The following is a 20,816-nucleotide window of genomic DNA, read 5'->3' as shown; positions in this document are numbered from 1 at the left end:
ATAGTTCATTGGGTTGCTGATCACATCTTTTCTCACGTTTCCTTATCAGCTTTGTTGCTTTTCCCCAGTCTGATTTGAAAGCTTTAACTTGCCTCGGCTCCAGAGCTCTTGGAAACAAAGAAGGACACAAAGCACTGGAGTAACTCAGCAGGTCTGCCAACATCCCTGGAGAACATGGATAGGTGATGTTTTGGATCAGGACCCTTTTTGTAAGAGTATGGAGTAGGGGAGAGAAAGCTGGAGAGATGAGGGTGAGCCAAAGTCTGAGTCCCAAACCAAAACGTCACCTATCCATGTTCTCTAGAGATGCCGCCTGACCCGATGAGGTAGTCCAGCACATTTTGTTTTGTACACCAGCATCTGCAATTCCCTGTTTTTCCATCATTGCATGTAGGCTGCTTCAATGGTAGAGGAGGTGTGAAAGGAACTAAACATTTTATAATCGCCCTGATCATTGCTTTCTGTTTATTACGCATTTGTTGCTGCTTTATTAAGCTAGCACTTTTTTAGGAATGTCTGGTGCTGTTCCGGACATGCCCAACGTTGTTCAGTGATCATCATTCTTTCATCGGACTTTACTGGATTTAATCTTGCACTAAAAATTGTTCCCTGTATCCTGTATCTCTACGTTGGACAGCTTGATTGTATAGTCTTTCCACAAACCGGGTAGCAAGCAACAAAAATGTTTTTCCCTCAGTACCCTTTACAATAAATTAAAGTAAACTGAAGCACGGCTGGTAGTAATGGCTGTTATGGATTGTGCTGGCATGTATTTCTGCTGCAGGTCCATGGTTGCCCAGTTTTGGAACTATTAACCATGTTGTGAATCTGTCGTTAAAATGACTGGAGTGCCACACGATACGATATGTCCTCGACATGTGGATGGAACATTATCTTGACGTGGACTGTGCGATGGTCACTTATGAAAAATATATCATGGACAGATGCACGAGTAGTTTGACAAGGATGAGTTCTACTAAATTTGTGCATCATTTTGATTAATTCAATGACTATTGAAATCTCAGTCTGGTAGCTCCATCCTTCAGTGATGGTGCTACCAAGCCGCTTTTGTCAAAATACACCATCCTGGAGTATATTCTGTGTCCTTCAGTCTGTCTTCTGCCATTGGTGCAGTTGGCATCCATGAGGCTTTGTCTAAAACAATAAATGTAACAATAACTTGTTTTTGGTGAACCGAACGTGTCTTTTTTATCTTTTCTATTTTCCCCTCTTTAAATTGTATTAATTTAATGTGGATGCTACTCAAAAACAATTTAGATATCTAAAACAGACATGTATAATCTCTAATGGCGAGCCTCCTATTTAATGTTTTGTTATAACCAAAGGGTCTGATAGTAGAATAAGGCCATTTGGTCCATCAAGTCTACTCTGCCATTCAATCATGGCTGATCTATCTCTCCCTCCTAACCCCATTCTCCCGCTTTCTCCCCATAACCTCTGACACCTGTACTAATCAAGAACCTATATATCTCTGCCTTAAAAATATTCACTGACTTGGCATCCACAGCCTTCTGTGGCAAAGAGTTCCACAGATTCATCACCCTCTGACTAAATAAATTTCTCCTCATCTCCCTCCTAAAAGAACGTCCTTTAATTCTGAGGCTATGACCTCAGTCGCAGACTCTCCCACTAGTGGAAACATCCTCTCCACATCCATTCTACCTAAGCCTTTCACTATTGTGTATGTTTCAATGAGGTCCCCCCTCATTCTTCTAAACTCCAGCGAGTACAGGCCCAGTGCCGACAAACGTTCATCGTAGGTTAACCTACTCATTCCTGGGATAATTCTTGTAAAACTCGTCTCGGCCCTCTCCAGAGCCAGCACATTCTACCTCAGATATAGTGTCCAAAATTGCGCACAAGGTTAGACCCCCCACTTATTATGTGGAGAAAGACTTAAAGGTCCATAGTAATTTTTTCCTGGGCAACGAAACTGCCACTCACTGCTTCCATATAAGCATATAAATTATCATCATTAGAAAATGTGGTTCATATCCACAGAAAGAGTCCATATGTTAAAAGCAAGATTGAAAACATGGGGCAAAGAGAAGAGTATTTATTTTTATTAAATAATTCATGTTATAGGGTTTACATGTTTATACTGACAAATGTATTGAAATGCAAAAGGAACACAAGCATTAGTATTGGCAGCATTTATGATTTAGTTTATTTATCTATTAAGATGAATAGACATATTTCTGTGTGTAGCAGCTAATTTTAAAATATAGTACATTTCAGGTTTTGGAGAAATGAAAGTAATTTTTTCTGTAATTCTGTTATTTGATTAAAATAGCATTAAATCACACTACTTTTTTGATTACTGATCCCAAACAAATGAAATGTGATGTTGCCTCAGTCTCATTTGCAAGAATTATCTGTACTCATTGTAAAAATTGAAGTCCTGTTAATGACATGCCATCTAAAATATTACTTTTTAATATGTACTGTGAATATTATTCTCTATTTAGTAATCAAAACTTTTTGTTTTATTAATTGTCTTTCAGAGTTGAACTTTCACAAGTACTTGATTTGCATGCTTTTGATAGCCTAGCCAGTGAAAGGTAAGTTTGTGTCAATTAGCACAATGTGGACTACAATTGCCATTATTTCCTTTGTGGTTAATTTATCCAATGTGAACCAAAGTATTAGTAACGGGAAATATCTGAAATAGAAACAAAGTGCTGGAAGTAGTCAGCAATTTAGCCAGAATTTATGTATAAGCTAAATACCTTTTTAACAATTAACAGATATTGATTGACCTGAATTGACCTGAAATGTTAGCTCTTTCTGCCTCTACAGTATCTGCAGTATTTTATTTTCGGTGATTGTTATGATCCCCTTCAAACATACTAAAAATATGATTGGCTGAAGTCAGCAAGAGTTTGATTCCAGATGAATTCTGGAATGGGGAACATGTCAATAAAACGATTAGTGCCTATTTAAAGTATGAAATATGCACTTTTTGTGAACTGAAATTACATGGATAATCAAATATTTTTAAATAAACATTTAAAATATAAATTCTGTCTTGATATTGGTTAATAAATCGAGAGCAAATCTCGATTGGAGTCTTCAAGAATGAAATTCAGGAACCTCTAATGTTGTAAAAAGAAATAGTATCTTCCTATCTTTTAATTTAGTTTAGAGATGCAGCAATGGAAACAGGCCCTTTGGCCCACCAAGGCCACGATGACCGTTGATCATCCGTTCGTACTAGTTCTGTGTTATCCCACTTTTGCATCCACACACTACAAACTAGGGGTAATTTACAGAGGCCAATTAATCTGCAAACCTGCGTGTCTTTGGGATGTGGGAGGAAACTAGAGCACCCACAGAAAACACACGTGGTCACAAGGAGAACATAGAGGCTCCACAGACAGCACCTGAGGTCAGGGTTAAACCCGGGTCTCTGGCACCGTGAGGCAGCAGTTTTACTAGCTGCGCCATTGTGCCACTTTTTTCTGTGTCCATTCTGAACAGTGCAGAAATAATGTAGCCTTGTCGGCCTATTTCTCTTTTTTTTAATGAATCTGTGGTTTTATCATAAGCATGATTAAATGCATCCACGAAACGAAGAATTCAATAAATGTATGTTGTCTCTTTTTATTTAGTTTGCAGGAAAGATTATGCCTTGCACAGGTGTCTGAGCCTCACCTTGATAAGGTACCCTGTTTTTATGGCCATATTTGAATTTTGCTGTTAAATATGATTAATGTTTTGATTCATACTTTAACTTCAAATTATGTTATTTGTCAGTTCTTTGAACACTCCCATAGCCTATGGCAATCGTCACAACTTACATTCTGTTCTACTTTGGCTACACTCTGCCTCCACACATGCTGCTTTGACTTGCTGAGCTACTCTAGTAATTTGTTCTTTGCTCCAGATTCCATCATCTGCAATTTCTTGTGCCTTCACTTTACATTCTTGCCTTTCTTTGTGTCATTGGCATTCAACCATACTTTCAGGGCCTTCACTCCAGTCATTCTTATCATTTGTAATATCTTGAGACCCCCAGCACCCAATCCCTAATTTTGCACATTCCGCAGGCATTGCCACTTTTCATTTCACTGCACATCTCGAATGCGTATGTGACAAATAAACTTGAATGACTTGACCTGGTTACATTTTGCCAACCAAGTAAAGATCTATTTCTATCTTCTCTTTGCTTCTCATTACCCAATCAGTCTTCTATCCATGCCAAAATATTACCTCCTGTTTCATGAGCTTTATTTTCCGTGATGTGATGTGGCGCCTTATCAAATGCTTTCTGGAAATATTAATGCATTTACCAGTTCCTTTTTTATCTACAGCACACGTGCCATCTTCAAAGACCTTTATTAAATCGATGAAACAATATTTTCCATTCACAAAATCACACTCGCTCAGCCTGATTATATATTTTTTTGCGGGTGTGCTGCTACAATGACTTTGCTAACAGCTTCTAACGTTTCCCAGTGACAGATGCTTAGTTAATTGAATTGTAGTTCCTGCTCTCTGTCTTCCTTTAGCAGAACTTTTTAGAAATAAGTTACTTTTTCTATTTTCCAATGAAATGATCCTCGCCAAATCTCGAGTTTTATTTACGAAAATTAAAAGCAAAGTATCAGCTAAATGAAAGTATTCTTGGAAAATAGTTTCATCATTAGATCAATAAGGAAAGGGAGAAAAAAAAGTGTTAGCTGAAATGGAAGCGAGTGCAGGGAATTAATAATAATAATAGCTGGCAGACAAATTGATCGTACTGAGGATCTTCACCATAGAAGATGCATAACATGCTGGATAGCTTGAAATCAGGAATTATAGAGAGGGTGAAACTCGGGTAAATAATAATCACCAGGGACGTAGAATTGTGTAAATTGTTGGAACAAAACCCTGGTACCTGATGGACTTCTTCCTGAAGTCTTTAAAAAAAAAAAAAAGTGATCTGTAAAAATATTCACATGCCATTAAAGTCATTTTTTTCCCCCCACAAAATAATGTGTTGCATACATTGCAGTGTATACCAAATAAACAATTTACTATGTTATGGAACTGCACAGTATTTTGGTGCTTGCTTAATGAAAATATCGATCTGGTATTGTTCTTTCTTATACAGAAAAAAAACTACCCTCTATTGATATGAAGATGAAACTATTCCCAGAATATGTAATTTAACATGAGAATAATTTGCTGAAGATTTATAAAAAAGATCAGGATCCAGATATTTGTCAAATTTTTGTATCTTATTTTAACCATAGTACAAAGCTGTATGGATTTGTTTTATTACAGAGTATTATTACTGTTACATTTGAAATACCTGGCACCATTTTTGAAGAGGATTTAAACATATACCTTCAGGTAGGCTTTTAAATACTGTGTTTATCTATGTTTTCCTTTTAAACTTGAAATTGTTTCACACAAAGAATATATATGAATCACTTGTAAATCTAACTGAAACATGTTGGGGAAACATTTTAGAAAGATAGAAAATAGGTGCAGGAGTAGGCCATTCAGCCCTTCGAGCCTGCACTGCCATTCAGTATGATCATGGCTGATCATCCAACTCAGTATCCCGTACCTGCCTTCTCTCCATACCCCCTGATCCCTTTCGCCACAAGGGCTACATCTAACTCCCTCTTAAATATAGCTAATGAACTGGCCTCAACTACCTTCTGTGGCAGAGAATTCCAGAGATTCACCACTCTCTGTGTGAAAAATGTTTTTCTCATTTCGGTCCTAAAAGATTTCCCCCTTATCTTTAAACTGTGACCCTGGTCTTCCCCAACATCGGGAACAATCTTCCTGCATCTAGCCTGTCCAACCCCTTAAGAATTTTGTAAGTTTTTATAAGATCCCCCCTCAATCTTCTAAATTCTAACGAGTACAAGCCGAGTCTATCCAGTCTTTCTTCATATGAAAGTCCTGACATCCCAGGAATCAGTCTGGTGAACCTTCTCTGTACTCCCTCTATGGCAAGAATGTCTTTCCTCAGATTAGGAGACCAAAACTGTATGCAATACTCCAGGACCAAGACCCTGTACAACTGCATTAGAATCTCCCTGCTCCTATACTCAAATCCTTTTGCTATGAATGCTAACATACCATTCGCTTTCTTCACTGCCTGCTGCACCTGCATGCCTTCTTTCAATGACTGGTGTACCATGACACCCAGGTCTCGTTGCATCGCCCCTTTTCCTAATCGGCCACCATTTAGATAATAGTCTACTTTCCTGTTTTTGCCACCAAAGTGGATAACCTCACATCTATCCACATTTATGTTTCATTAAAACATTCTGTGTTTGTTTTCCTCATCGTGGATTATGGCATTATAAATATTATGAAAGTTAATTTTATAGTCCAAAGATTGAAAAGTCTATTTCATCAACAAGAGTTCATGCCATTCCTGATGGTTGAGTGGGACCAGGTTTGGATAAGTTGGTACCTTTGACCCTTTTGTGGACAATAATACATAGTGGAATTCAATTTGAATCAATATTGCATCAATTTTGCATCAATTTTTCTCAATGTCAGTTTATTTTTCATTCTGGTATGATTAAAGCAATTTGACCCTCAGCTTAAGGAAACGGGTAGAAGTGTTACAGATAGCATTGGTTGGGAAATGTAACCAAGCTTTCACTGGAGCTGTGCCAATTTCTCTAATGAGCCATTGATATATAACAATATGGTTAGAGATTTATCCATTTATGAAGGAGGAAAAATAACTGAGAATGCATGATTGATTCTCACTAGAATCAGAATACATCTACACAGCAAAGTTCATCTTCTGATCATTGGCATTCAAAATGATTTTTTTAAATTTTGGTCAGGAGATTGTCAATAATTCTATTAAATATGGTGATATGGAAAATAAATGTCTGAATTTCTTAGTGAGAAATCATTTGCTTTTTTTGTTGTGACTATGCAGGAAGTGGCCAAATAATATTGTTTAGTGGAATTCTTTGAGCAGAAGGAGGAATAATTGCTAACTGTTAGCTTAATTAAGATGCTACAGTTTCAAGTCTCTTTCATGTTCGTGGAATAGAGTTAATTCCAAAGGCTGTCTGCATTCTGGTCTTGGAAATTTGATAAATTGTAACTATGATTCTAATCCAATGATCTGAACTGGCATTGAAGATCCCATGCCATTATTCAGTGAAGAATAAGATGCAAGAATAAGATACTCTTTAGATTCTGGAGTAGTTCCTGAGGATTGGAGGGTAGCTAATGTAACCCCACTTTTTAAAAAGGGAGGGAGAGAGAAAACGAGGAATTACAGACCACTTAGTCTATAACATCGGTAGTGGGGAAAATGCTAGAGTCAGTTGTTAAAGATGGGATAGCAGCACATTTGGAAAGTGGTGAAATAATTGGACAAAGTCAGCATGGATTTATGAAAGGTAAATCATGTCTGACGAATCAGGATGTAACTAGTAGAAGGTTCACAAGACTGATTCCTGGGATGTCAGGACTTTCATATGAAGAAAGACTGGATAGACTCGGTTTGTACGCGCTAGAATTTAGAAGATTGAGGGAGGATCTTATAGAAACGTACAAAAGTCTTAAGGGATTGGACAGGCTAGATGCAGGAAGATTGTTCCCGATGTTGGGGAAGTCCAGAACAAGGGGTCACAGTTTAAGGATAAAGGGGAAATCTTTTAGGACCGAGATGAGGAAAACTTTTTTCACACAGAGAGTGGTGAATCTGTGGAATTCTCTCCCGCAGAAGGTAGTTGAGGCCAGTTCATTGGCTATATTTAAGAGGGAGTTAGATGTGGCCCTTGTGGCTAAAGGGATCAGGGGGTATGGAGAGAAGGCAGGTACAGGATACTGAGTTGGATGATCAGCCATGATCATATTGAATGGTGGTGCAGGCTCGAAGGGCCGAATGGCCTACTCCTGCACCTATTTTCTATGTTTCTAGAGTGGATAAGGGAGAACCAGTGGATGTGTTATATCTGGACTTTCAGAAGGCTTTCGACAAGGTCCCACATAAGAGATTAGTATGCAAACTTAAAGCACACGGTATTGGGGGTTCAGTATTGATGTGGATGGAGAACTGGCTGGCAGACAGGAAGCAAAGAGTAGGAGTAAACGGGTCCTTTTCAGAATGCAAGGCAGTGACTATTGGGGTACCGCAAGGCTCAGTGCTGGGACCCCAGCTATTTACAATACATTAATGATTTGGACGAGGGAATTGAATGCAACATCTCCAAGTTTGCGGATGACACAAAGCTGGGGGGCAGTGTTAGCTGTGAGGAGGATGCTAGGAGGTTGCAAGGTGACTTGGATAGGTTGGGTGAGTGGGCAAATGCATGGCAGATGCAGTATAATGTGGATAAATGTGAGGTTATCCACTTTGGTGGCAAGAACAGGAAAGTAGACTATTATCTGAATGGCGGTCAATTAGGAAAAGGGGAGATGCAACGAGTCCTGGGTGTCATGGTACACCAGTCATTGAAAGTAGGCATGCAGGTGCAGCAGGCAGTGAAGAAAGCGAATGGTATGTTAGCATTCATAGCAAAAGGATTAGAGTATAGGAGCAGGGAGGTTCTACTGCAGTTGTACAGGGCCTTGGTGAGACCACACCTGGAGTATTGCGTACAGTTTTGGTCTCCTAATCTGAGGAAAGACATTCTTGCCATAGAGGGAGTACAGAGAAGGTTCACCAGACTGATTCCTGGGATGGCAGGACTTTCATATGAAGACTGGATAGACTCGGCTTGTACTCGCTGGAATTTAGAAGATTGAGGGGGGATCTTATAGAAACTTACAAAATTCTTATGGGGTTGGACAGGCTAGATGCAAGAAGATTGTTCCCGATGTTGGGGAAGTCCAGAACAAGGGGTCACAGTTTAAGGATAAGGGGGAAGTCTTTTAGGACTAAGATGAGAATATTTTTTTTTCACACAGAGTGGTGAATCTGTGGAATTCTCTGCCACAGAAAGTAGTTGAGGCCAGTTCATTGGCTATATTTAAGAGCGAGTTAGATGTGGCCCTTTTGGCTAAAGGGATCGGGGGTATGGAGAGAAGGCAGGTACGGGATACTCAAAGGTATCAAAGGTATTTTATTGGTCACATTCACATACACCTAGGTGTAGTGAAGTGAAATGCTTCTTGCCATTTTGCAGCACATAAAGAAGGAATACAGACATAACATTAATAAGAGTTTTAAACAAAGAACATCCCCCCACAATGGTTCCCATTATGAGGGAAGACACAAAGTCCAGTCCCCAACCCCAGTTCACCCATAGTCGGGCCCATTGAGGCCTCCACAGTTGCCTCTACGGAGGCCCGATGTTCCAGGTCGTTCTCACCGGGTGATGTTGCTCTGGCGTTGGGAGAGTCCTCTCAGCGGCTTGGGAACCCTGGAATGGCCGCTTGCGTACTGGAGGCCACGGCTTCCAAAGCCAACAAGGCCGCGCCGGTTGGAGCTCCACAACTGGCGATCTCATCTAGAGATCCCAGGCTCCCGGTGTAAAGTCAGCGCCGCTGCCCGCAGCTGGTCGCTCCACAGTCCCGCAGCTCCGCGATGTTTTCCTCAGCGATCTTCAGCTCACCGGAGCACCAGCGCGGCAACCCGGGCAAGGCATCGCCCGCTCCGCGATAGCGCTCCAGCGCTGTGCCGCCGCCGAAGCCGAGGTTCTGGGCGGTCCCCGACAGGAAACGCCGCTCCAGGCCCGCTGGTAGGCCGCGAGGACGGGTCGAAGCTGCAGCCCGGAGAAAAGCTGCCTCTCCGACCAGGTAGGGACCCTGAAAGGACTGAGTTGGATGATCAGCCATGATCATATTGAATGGCGGTGCATGCTCGAAGGGCCGAATGGCCTACTCCTGCACCTATTTTCTATGTTTCTAAGATGTCTCCAATATCTTCATCCCTCAATTACTCTGGGGAAGAGATTAGCTGATTATTTATCCTTAACTTTCCTTGGGATTTGTGTGAGAAAAGGTTACTGAGTTTATCTATATAATTATAGAACAAAGGGGGACCCGGTGTGGGGGAGGGGGGACCCGGTGTGGGGGAGGGGGGAACACACTCTAGTTTTAGAATCCTCTGCCCAGAGGATAAGCCTGCGTTTGTTTGTTTATTTGTTTGTTCTTTCCGGTGAAGGCGCCGTGCACACGGCAGCCAGCCAACAGTCGTTTGTCTTTTTTCTTTTTGTTTTCTTCTCTTCTCTCTTTTTCACACTTAATTTTATTTTAATTTCAAGCTTTTGTATGTTATGACTGTTGGCAGACCAATTTCCCTCCGGCGATGAATAAAGTTTGATCATAGTGTATCGTAAATAATATTTTTAATTGATCGTGCTTTCAAATGCAAAAAGGTAAATTGTAAATTCTCTTAACTTGTTCGTTTCAGAATCTGTTGTGGGAAAAACTTTTGAAGAATAAGTCGGGCAACACAATGGAAATAATACGATTAAAGGTAATTATTTGGTTGTTCAAAAAGTGATTGCCTTTTAGAGAAAGGTACAGAGAAGTGCAATTGACAGAACAAATGGGAGATCCTTTGACTGTTTATTAACAAATTTTGTGAAATGTTATGATGTTGAAAAACTATCGGAGCAGAATTAGGCCTTTCGGCCCATCAAGTCTACGCCATTCAATCATGGTTTATCTCCCCCACAACATTCGCCTGCCTTCTCCCCATAACCCCTGACACACTTACTAATCAAGAATTTATCAATCTCCGCCTTAAAAATATCCATTGACTTGGCCTCCACAGACGACTATGGCAATGAATTCTACTGATTCACCACCCTCTGACTAAAGAAATTCCTCATTACCTTTCCAAAGGTATGTCCTTTTTTTCTGAGGCTGTGGCCTCTGGTCCTAGTCTCTCCCACTAGTAGAAACATCCTCCCCACATCCACTCTATCCAGGCCTTTCACTATTTGATGAGTTTTAATGCGCTTCCCCGCATCCTCCTAGACTCCAGCGAGTACAGGCCCAGTGCTGTCAAACGCTTAGCTGCTTAGCTGTATAAGTGATTTGCTCCATGGCAGTTGCAGATTTCATCCTTGGTCTGAGCTCAATTAATTGATCGCCGCTGTAGTTACCGTTGGGCTGCCTGATGTACAATGCAGATAGGTTGTTTGGGATTCCTGGACTCATATTCTTTCCATCAAGTGTCGTGTTAGAAAGTTAATACTTGGAAATAGTGTTCAGGTTTCATGTGGTGTCCCTTGGTTTTAGCATGCTGTTGCCAACTCTTTAAACTGTATGCCTTCTTGGTGAAATATCCGAGGATCTTGATGTGCAAAGAGCATGCAGTCAAGAACTGTGACTGTGACTTCCACTGTTGATACCAGTAGGAAATCCAGGATCAAGGACGGATTAACTAAGCCCAAATAAGACCCGATGTAACTTGATGACATACTTGAAGATTGGGCTAATATGCGGTGTTGTAAGAAATGTGATCAACCTGATGCTGGGAGTTTTCCAGCATATTTTATTCCACCTGCGCCTCTTACCCCCTCACGCTAGATCTCCATACTACTGGATTTGTTTCCATCCAGCATCCAAGTTTCTGGGTACTGTAGTGATGGGAGTGACCACGGAATGGGTTGGATATCTCTCTGCTGCATGACTCCATTTAATATTTTCATATCGCACCTGATTTTCTCTCATCTTCAGTTGGGCCCTGGTTTAGTTCCCCAGAAAATTCAGGATCAATGTTTTTTCATTACTCTCTTTAATAGCATTTTGGAGAAGGAATTAAACTTGATTGCAAAATATCAGTTTTGGCGCTGAAAGGTAACTAATAATTCCATGCTTTGTACTTCTAACGATTTGAATTATTTACAAAATTGATACAAAGGGCTTTTGCTGTCACAATAGAATGTAGTTCTACAAAGGGATTCATTTTGTGTTTTGGCCTCTGAGAAGCAAACTCATTGTTGTCAAATGTATTGTTTGGCAGGGTATTGTGTCTATAAGTGAAAAGCCACAGCAGATGATTGTCCAAGGTGTTCATGAACTTTACGAGATAGAAGAAACTTCTATTAACTGGACGTCAGAAAATGAAAGAATCAACAGATTTGTATTTATAGGTAACCGATTAAAAGTGTCATTTCTTTTTCTTGCTTTCAGTAACTTCAAATGGATGTGACAAAATATTGCAAGTTACAAAGATGACTCCGATTTTTCTATTGGAGGAAACTTAATTCTTGCAATTGATATTAAATCACAGAATAATTGAAATTTATGGCTGAGATGAGGCTCTTTGGCCCATCATGTCCATGCAGGCCAAGACTGTTTCTCAGATTAATCCAGCTTCTCTATCTCCACCCATTTCGTTAGCAAAATATTGAGTGGTCATTCAGGTACCTTTACAAACAGTGAAGATCAAATTTTATTTTGTGATTTAAAAAAAAAAATTTAAATTGCCTTTCTTCTTAACTGAGCTTTGAGTTTTATTTTAAATTCTTCCACTGTTCCCTACTTCAAACAAAATCTTCCTTCCCATCATATAACCCTTCCAGACATGCATTGTTGGTTTCTGTTCCCTAAGTAACTCTGATTTTAAATGTTCATATGTTTAAGCCTCCGTATCCCTACCCCACTCGACTTCCTATGTTGCTACCATTCTCCCTTTCAAGAACCTTTTATCCCTATTACTCCTGGCTCTATGACAGCTGATCTGTACCGTGTTTTTGACAACCATCCCTTCAGTTATCATAGCCCAGACCTCAGAAAATTCCTAAATGAACCCATATCCCCTTGATCACACCTCCTAATATTTCTGTTGTGATTTGATTGTGTCTTATTATACGTGGAACATTTTTTCTATATTAGTGGTGCCATAACATTCTCAATTGCTATTTCACAATATAATATCCTTAAACAATCAGATTTATGAATATTAATAGATATTTGATTCTGGATTTCACTTTTTCCTACAGGAAGAAACTTGGATAAAGAAATCCTTGAGGAAGCGTTTGCTTCAACTGCATTGAAGGAAGGAATGTCCAGCTGAAGCTTTGAAACTTAAAAGACTGATGTAATTTATCTGAAGTTCAGTGTTTTCTTAGTGGCGATTAAATTTATTTCCCTTCTCTCCTTGTAGACAGTTTATTAGTACCAACCTGCTGCTCCTGAGGGGAAAGATCCAAGTTGAATGTAGACCTCATTTAAGTTCCAGCTAAAGAGATGCAGTACACATTACTGACTAATTTCCACAGCATCCCTGGCAGAAAGGAGAGAACATGTGCTCTTTTAGTATAATCTGCTTGGAAACTGATGGCGTTACCAGAGAAACAAGTGAACTTCAGTCATTCAATGAAGGCCTCTGATGGAGAGCTTTTACCACCTGGTTGAGTTATTTATACTGTATTCTTATGGCATTCATTCTCAAACTGTGTTTGGTGATGTTTCTTGCATGAGAGGTTAGCAAAGGGGATTGAAACATACTCTTGTTTTGATTGGAAGTTGTTGTTATTCCCCCCCCCCCCCCCCCTCCCTTCCCCCAGGTCTGATGTAGCACATCTAAGTGGCACGATAACTTAACACAGATACTTTTTCCACCAGTGCACATGGAGATGCTGGGCCCAATCATAACACCACAGAGAAGAGGCATGTGAGCTGGATATCAGTCCCTGGTTCCAAAACCCCAGCAGTGTGCACCCGTCTTCAGTCTTAATCGTAATGCACAGTTGAGAGATCTTTTCATTTGTCATCAGCCATCATGCAGGTTTTCACTGAAGTTGCAAAAAAGATCCATCTGCACAGTGGCAGCATGACCACTAGGAATCACAATGTGATAAATGTAATTTGTTTTGCAGAAGTTTATTTCAAACATTACTCGGAAGCAAAAGGGCACAAAGTAATGGAGTAATTCAGCAGGTCAGGCAGCATCTCTGGAGAACATGGATAGATTACATTTTGGATCAGGACCCTTCTTTGGAAAGGTCATGAGATCATAGGTGATAGGAGTAGAATTAGGCCATTCGGCCCATCAAGTCTACACCGCCATTCAATCAGAAGATAAAATCTGCAAAGCAGGCATACCATGAGGAGTTTTCACAGCAGATCAGTAAAATGGAGTAACAAGGAACCGCAGATGCTGGTTCACAGAAAAAGCCAAAGTGTTGGAGTAACTCGGAGGAATCTCCTCAAGATATGCCTACTTTGAAGAAGTTATCCTCCTCTGAAGAAAAATCCCGACCAGAAACACCACCTAACTGTGTTCTCCGAAGATGCTACCTGATCCACTGAGTTACTCCAGCACTTTCTCTTTTTTTGTAAACCTGCATCTGCAGTTTTGTGATTAGAAGAAATGTTATTGCTCTAAGTTGTCTGATTTTCTTGCCATCTCTTTTCATCCCAAATCACTGAAAGATGGTCATCTGATTGCTGAAGTACAGTGGGTGGCTGCTATTTATTTTCATTTCTTCCATTAGAAGGTCCTTATATGAAGCACAATCTAATTGATCACTGTAAGCATACCATTATGCTCTGCTCATTCCCAACATCTATAACTTGCTGTGTTAACAGGTTACTAAATAACTGTATGTACAGAAAAGCAGCAAATGTTCTGTTCCTGAGTTCAGACCAATCCTAACACTCTCCAACTGACTGGTCCCAAATGGATATTTTTATTTGTCTTCCAGAATTGAAAGGCTAATGCCTGGCATATCTGTGAAGTTGTAAGAAAACACTGATATTATGCATTACTTTATCAGGATCCTTGACTAAATTCAACAATTAAATACATGATCCATGTCTAATCTGCTGAAGTCTTGAGAATTCAGTCGGTTATGCCGCAAAGTTCGAACATGATACTTTTTGAAATTGAATGTGAGATGCTTGGCTCTATTTATGTGATGCTTCAGGTGCTCAACTGATCTATTGTAGGGCTGAGCAACTGTTATGCAAGGTTCTGCAGGGCTGGATGCAATTTGCCTTTCTGATCAAGTGGCGGATTTTACTCCCAATGCCTGTTGCAAGAACACTGCCTATCATTTATTTAATTCTCTTGTAAACCCATCATTTCTGAACAAATTTGCTAGCTTGAGGACTGTGTGAAAGCATATTTTTGTGAAGGCACTTGAGAATGGACGGGCTCAAGATTATCTTCCTACTACATTTTTTTCCAACAGATAATGTGTTGTCAGTGATCTCTCAATATTTCATTATGTGTACTGAAGCAGCCAGTAATTATAGCCTGAAATTCTCTATGGGAAGGTACTGCTAATATATGAGCAAATTGCAAACTCATTGTTTGTAATATTCTGTACTTGGAAGCGAGGTACAAGAAGTTTATTTTAGCCTTTTACTAAAAGAAAAATCCTATCTGGGTGTAGAATTGTAAATGATAAAGAATGACAATTAAATTGTAGGATTATTCATTATTAATTGTAGAGGCTCTTGTGTGTTTTCAAAATGCCTGTTATAACAGAATTGGGAATTACTCAATTCAATGCAATAATTGTAGTATTTCATCATTCTATTCCATACATTATCAAAGTAACCACTTATCACTAAAACAAGCTAGGAATCAAACTGCGATCCACTTGTGATGCATAAATTACTAACGTTGTAACTAGTAAAGCATGAAGCAATTTCGTAATAACTCAACCTCAACACACCTAAAATAAACTTGAATGTCCACACACAATAGATTTTGTACAAACTAGTTTTCCAATTTTCCAGGAGAACGAAGCTGAAAAAATAGCACCCTTTATGTTTCCAGCTGGGCGTAGCTTTGCAGGTTACATGAGGTCAATATCATAATGGGTAATGCTCCACATGGTACAATACTGTTATCTCCTATAAGGTATGAATTTGGGGTTTAAATAAAACACTCTGCATTGTCTTTGTTGTACTATTTAGTCCTTACTCTTGGTATTGTTTTATCCATGTTATTCAATCCTGTTTACTGTTACTATTTAATCCTTGCTCTCCTGGGTATTTACTTCCACCTCATATAGAATGAAAACATAATGTTAAAACACAAAGACATTTAACTCAGAATTAATTCCTTCGTCACCACAAGAAATACATCAATGGGGATGGGTAGGAAAGTCAGAAAAAATGGTGAAAAGACACCATTATGTAATTAAAAGAATCAGTTAATTTCTACATCGCTTAAAACGAACTTAAATTCTCATATTCGTTCATTATTGGAAGCATTGTGCAAATGTTAAATTATTGATATCTAAACAGGTGATGTTCATGAACGGATACAAAGTGTTGGAGTAACTCATCGCGCCAGGCAGCATCTCTGGAGAACATGGCTAGGTCAAGACCTTCATCATCTGCAGTGCATTGTTTCTTCGAGGCGCGGTTCATGGTTTTGTGGCAAAACCAGTTTATGGTTAGTAGGGATGCATTAAAATGTTCTTTGACTTTTATATGTGGGGGAGGGGGGCAGGGTAAGATGGAAACTGTTTCCCTCGGAGAAATAGTCGCGTCCCCGCCTCCCTCCTCGCAGCCTACTAGCTGGATCGAAGCGGCCTTTCCTGCCGGGGACCAGGAACTGGACCAGAGCTTCAACAGCGGCGGCGCGGCACTGGATTCACCGTGGAGCGGGAGAAGCCTACCTGGGTCGCCGTTTGGAGCTCCGGAGCGTTGGGCCGCTGCTCCAACATCGTGGAGCTGCTGTTTGGGAGAGCTTCCAACGCGGGCGGCGCTGACCGTCATCGCGGAATCCTGGGGCCTTTTGCCGAGGGCCACCAGCGCTGCATCTCCGCCCAGCGCGGCCTGCGGACTTCGGGAGCCACGGACTCCGGTAGGAGGTGGCCGACTCGGATGTCCAGGCCGCTGAGGACGTCTCCCAGCCCCCACGTCGGACTTACCTCACCCCGGCGAGCGGGCCTGAACATCGGGCCACTGCGGGGGGCTCGGGGAGGCCCTGACCACGGTGAACATCGGGAACGTTAGAGGAAGAGGACTGACTTTGGTGCCTTCCCTCACAGTGGGAAACTTTGATTCTGCTGTGTGGGGATGTTTTATGTTGAATTCCATCAATTCTATGTTGTGTTCTTTATTTTTACTGTATGGCTGTATGGTGATTACATTTCACTGTGCCAACTGGCACATGTGACAAATAAATATCTTGTATTTTGTTTATTCCTTTGGAAATAGCTGAGAATTTTGAAGTAAACTCTGTTAATGAATTCTGTCATCAAATGTCTAATAAACCTCTTAAACAATAAACCTGGAGTGAGGTGTAAAAAAGAATTGTGTAATTTGATCACCTGATTCACACTGACTGGAAAAAAATGTAAAATAGTTTTTTTTTAAATATAGCTGTTGGTAAACTAGCCTGATACAATATTGTTGAGACCTAATAAGCACACTTGAATTAATCATTTAAGAACATATTGTTAATCTTACAGCCACAATCTTAGTTCATTCTCATTTATGTTGTGCTGCTGCACCAAATTAAGATACACTAACATTGGTAACACCCGTGAAATCACTCACTTGGGTGTATTATGGCTTATGGACATCAATCCAGTGGAATGTCATCGTTATTAAGGACATGGCCATATTAATGTGATGTTGATTTTTGTCGTTTCCACTAGCGCTTTGTTCTTAACACTTAATAAATGATCGTCGTATACAAACTTATATGTGTTTTCATTACAATCCAAATATATTCAACTCGTTTTAACAGTCATTTTAGAAACCAATTTTATTGATATTTCAGTAAGTGTAAAATAAATTCATACCAGCTATCACGCAATTTTCTGTAATCTCAGCTCTAGGTTAATCAGGTATGTGCCTATTGGAATATAATCCATTGACACGATTTACTTCAAAATACTCCAGAAAAACGTAATAACATCTTTACCCCATAAATGTCGTTTCGCACCCAAGCACTGACAATTGACCATACTTAAGAATGGATATAATTGATCCACAAGTTAAGTTTCCAGCCCCAGATTCTCTCCAAGTTTACTTTTTTTAATACTTTAAATTATTATACTTTTTATCTAATTTAATTTGCATAATTTGTATTCACCATGTATTTCCACTTAGCTCCAACTACCCATAACCCCACGTTCAGATTCTCACTCCAAACCTTTAGAATTATTTCACTTTTATTAAGTTTTAAATCCGTCTTTATTTCTGTAGGGCAATCCTTGAACGTTTGTCTTTATTACCTGGATAAGGCTATATTCAAATTCAAGTTGAGTCCGTGGCCGTGCCGGTGTTTTTATTTATCATGCGCGGTCTGTGTTGGCTACATCTTGAAGTTCGCTCGTTGTACAGATACAAATTGTCCGACTCGATCCCAAAACACTCATAGAACCTGGTGTGTTCGATATCCTATATATAAAAATGGAAATAACTAATACTTGCATTTTGCTGCAATTGAAGAAAGTCAAAGACTACTCCAAAGATATACAGGTTTGTAGGTTAATTGGCTTGGTACAAATGTAAACTGACCCTAGCTGTGTGTGTAGGGTAGTGTTAATGTGCGGGGATCGATGGTCGGTGCGGACTCGGTGGGCCGAAGGGCCTACTTCTAAACTAAGCACAGTGTATCTAAACTATACGTATTCAGTGGAAACATTAATCGTAACGTTGTAAGGTAAAAATGGGGTGGGAGATTGCAACCTTCTCGTGGTCCACCACTCCACCCTGTTTCGACTAATCCAATCAACCCGACGTGCACAAACCAAAGATCAAATACAACAAGTTGACCTACAACTTTAGGCTGTGCACGCCATACGCAAGAAGAAGGGCAAAAATATCAAATTTCGTCACCCTGATTGTAGTTCAATTAAATAATAACAATGCCATGAAAAAAGTACTGACAAGGTTATTTAATGTATTTTAATATGTTGTAAAACTTGATTTCGCATCACAGACATGGCTCTTGTTCTCCACCCACATACCTCATTCATCATTATAGGTGGACACGGTGAATTGACAACCTCTGTGATGTAGACTCACAAGCTTGGTGCCGCAGAAATTGCCCCCAGACTAGGAAAAACTATCATTCGAAGATGCAAAAATGGCGTTGTTCTCAAAATTGTATATAAATCTGCTGTTGAGAAGTAATTGAACCTTGGAGTTGGAATTAGTTATATGATGTGATGACAATCACGCATATACTTCGATTACGGAGCACAAGGATTCAAATTGCCTTTCCCTTCTGAAACGCCGCAGCTAAAATAAATATATTCGTGGTTTGTTTCGTTTTTTTTTGTTCAAATTCATTTATTTGAGAAGTGTCGCCCGGTTGGTTACTTGTGTTATGTATTCTCTGCGGGAAATAGTGAGACTAGTTACGATTAACCGATTAGCCATGTTTATCTTAATCCTTGCAGAAATTTAAACGTGACAGTGTTATCCTTTATATGTAGCATGTTATTATATAATAGCTATCGTTATAGTTATTGTTATCCACCGTTATCTTTAATATACATACCAATGTTCGCTAGTTCAGTAACAGTTGAGTAATTCCTGAGCTCCAAGAATTTTATAGTTACATTGTGCTTCAATTCATCTTTAAATATTGTCGATGCAACATTTGAATACAACCAAACACATAATTATCAAGTAATATATTCAGTAGATGTCTCGCTGTGAGCATTACAAAACTAGTGAAGTACATTTCAAATATATTGTGGAGAAAAGCGACAACCAATTTTCGTGTAAAATGTGCAACAGCAATCTGATATCGTGATAATATCTGATAACAGCGACCTGTTAGTCATACCGAAGGCGGCACTTGTATCACGCTTTGTTTCTTTCACCAAAATGTCAACATAATTTTTGTATTCGGATCTCCAGATCAGGATTTGAACCATTAACTCAGCGAAAATATTCAAGAAAAAAAAACTCAGCTGATACTTTCCTGCAGAAAGTCTTTCCTTTATTTACTTAAGCACACGAGTGACAAGTATACAAGGAACACTGAACTTCGATTCTTTTGATTAATATGCTGCCACTGTGGAATTAATCGATACTGCGATATCAGATAGTGATTTTCACAATGAAAGGTGCGATAAAAACGAACGATTTCACAAAATATGTTAAAACACCATGTTTCTTGGAGACTACGACTTGAAGCGGCAACACAATTATTTCCACCTAGGTCAGAAAGGTTATTGCTTCTGAGTCAATTGATAACTCCCGACGTTCAGCAAAAACAAAGTCACGGTTTTGTTTCAAGTTCTTCTGTACATAAACATGCATAATTCACAATATTTTATATCACGCAGTTGCCGTTTAGTATCTGAAGAATTAACCCTTTCCGACTGAAGAATATCCCACGACTTCGACGCGTAGGCCAGCGAAGTGACAATATATAATCTATCTGATAACTTCAAACAAAAAGTGACGGAGTCTATTTTCAACACTGGTTGGGACTAGCTGCCGCAAAGTGGTTGTGGATTACTGAGGTACTGATTCATATTTTAAATAATTAAATGCTCGTCAATTCCTATATTAAATACATCGATAATATATTTCAACTCTATTTCTTCAACCCTACGTCCGCCACATTCAAACACGGAAAGTGAAATAAAAACAGAAATGCTTTAAGTACCCGGTATTTATCTGTCAAAATAGAAACGAAGTAAAAAGTTCTAACGAAAGATGGGCGAGTTGTTATTTCTGCCGGATCTGCCAATACTCCCCCCATGAGTTCAACATCCCTGTGCTGTATTCTGTTAGTTATTTGGGAATTGTCTCATGCTCGATGTAAACATCTCGAAGGTTTTATTTCTCATCCGCCAAGATGTCAGTTTAAATATAAGACAACGAACCACGGAGCCTCAAGGATTGATAACGCTGGAATTCACATGGTGCTTCCTTGAGCGAGTTGCCTCCTGATCTGGCCAGGAGGGGTTAAG

At 39.7% G+C, this 20,816-nt stretch overlaps 1 protein-coding gene across 2 annotated transcripts in view; it reads left to right on the top strand.

The window, feature by feature from the left end:
* cbwd1 (COBW domain containing 1) overlaps positions 1-15,357 on the top strand; it is a 73,957-nt gene extending 58,600 nt beyond the window's left edge. For both annotated transcript variants that reach the window (XM_033017781.1, XM_033017782.1), the window contains exons 11-16: positions 2,526-2,582; positions 3,633-3,684; positions 5,293-5,361; positions 10,361-10,426; positions 11,924-12,053; positions 12,906-15,357. In XM_033017781.1, coding sequence (XP_032873672.1) covers positions 2,526-2,582; positions 3,633-3,684; positions 5,293-5,361; positions 10,361-10,426; positions 11,924-12,053; positions 12,906-12,979 — 448 coding nt within the window. In that variant the 3' untranslated portion in view covers positions 12,980-15,357. The remainder of the gene's footprint in view (positions 1-2,525; positions 2,583-3,632; positions 3,685-5,292; positions 5,362-10,360; positions 10,427-11,923; positions 12,054-12,905) is intronic.
* The last annotated feature ends 5,459 nt before the right edge of the window (positions 15,358-20,816 follow it).

This window comes from Amblyraja radiata, chromosome 3 (genome assembly GCF_010909765.2).
Source record: "Amblyraja radiata isolate CabotCenter1 chromosome 3, sAmbRad1.1.pri, whole genome shotgun sequence".
In the NCBI taxonomy this organism is placed as follows: domain Eukaryota; kingdom Metazoa; phylum Chordata; class Chondrichthyes; order Rajiformes; family Rajidae; genus Amblyraja; species Amblyraja radiata.
This window is presented reverse-complemented; position numbering and strand designations above follow the sequence as displayed.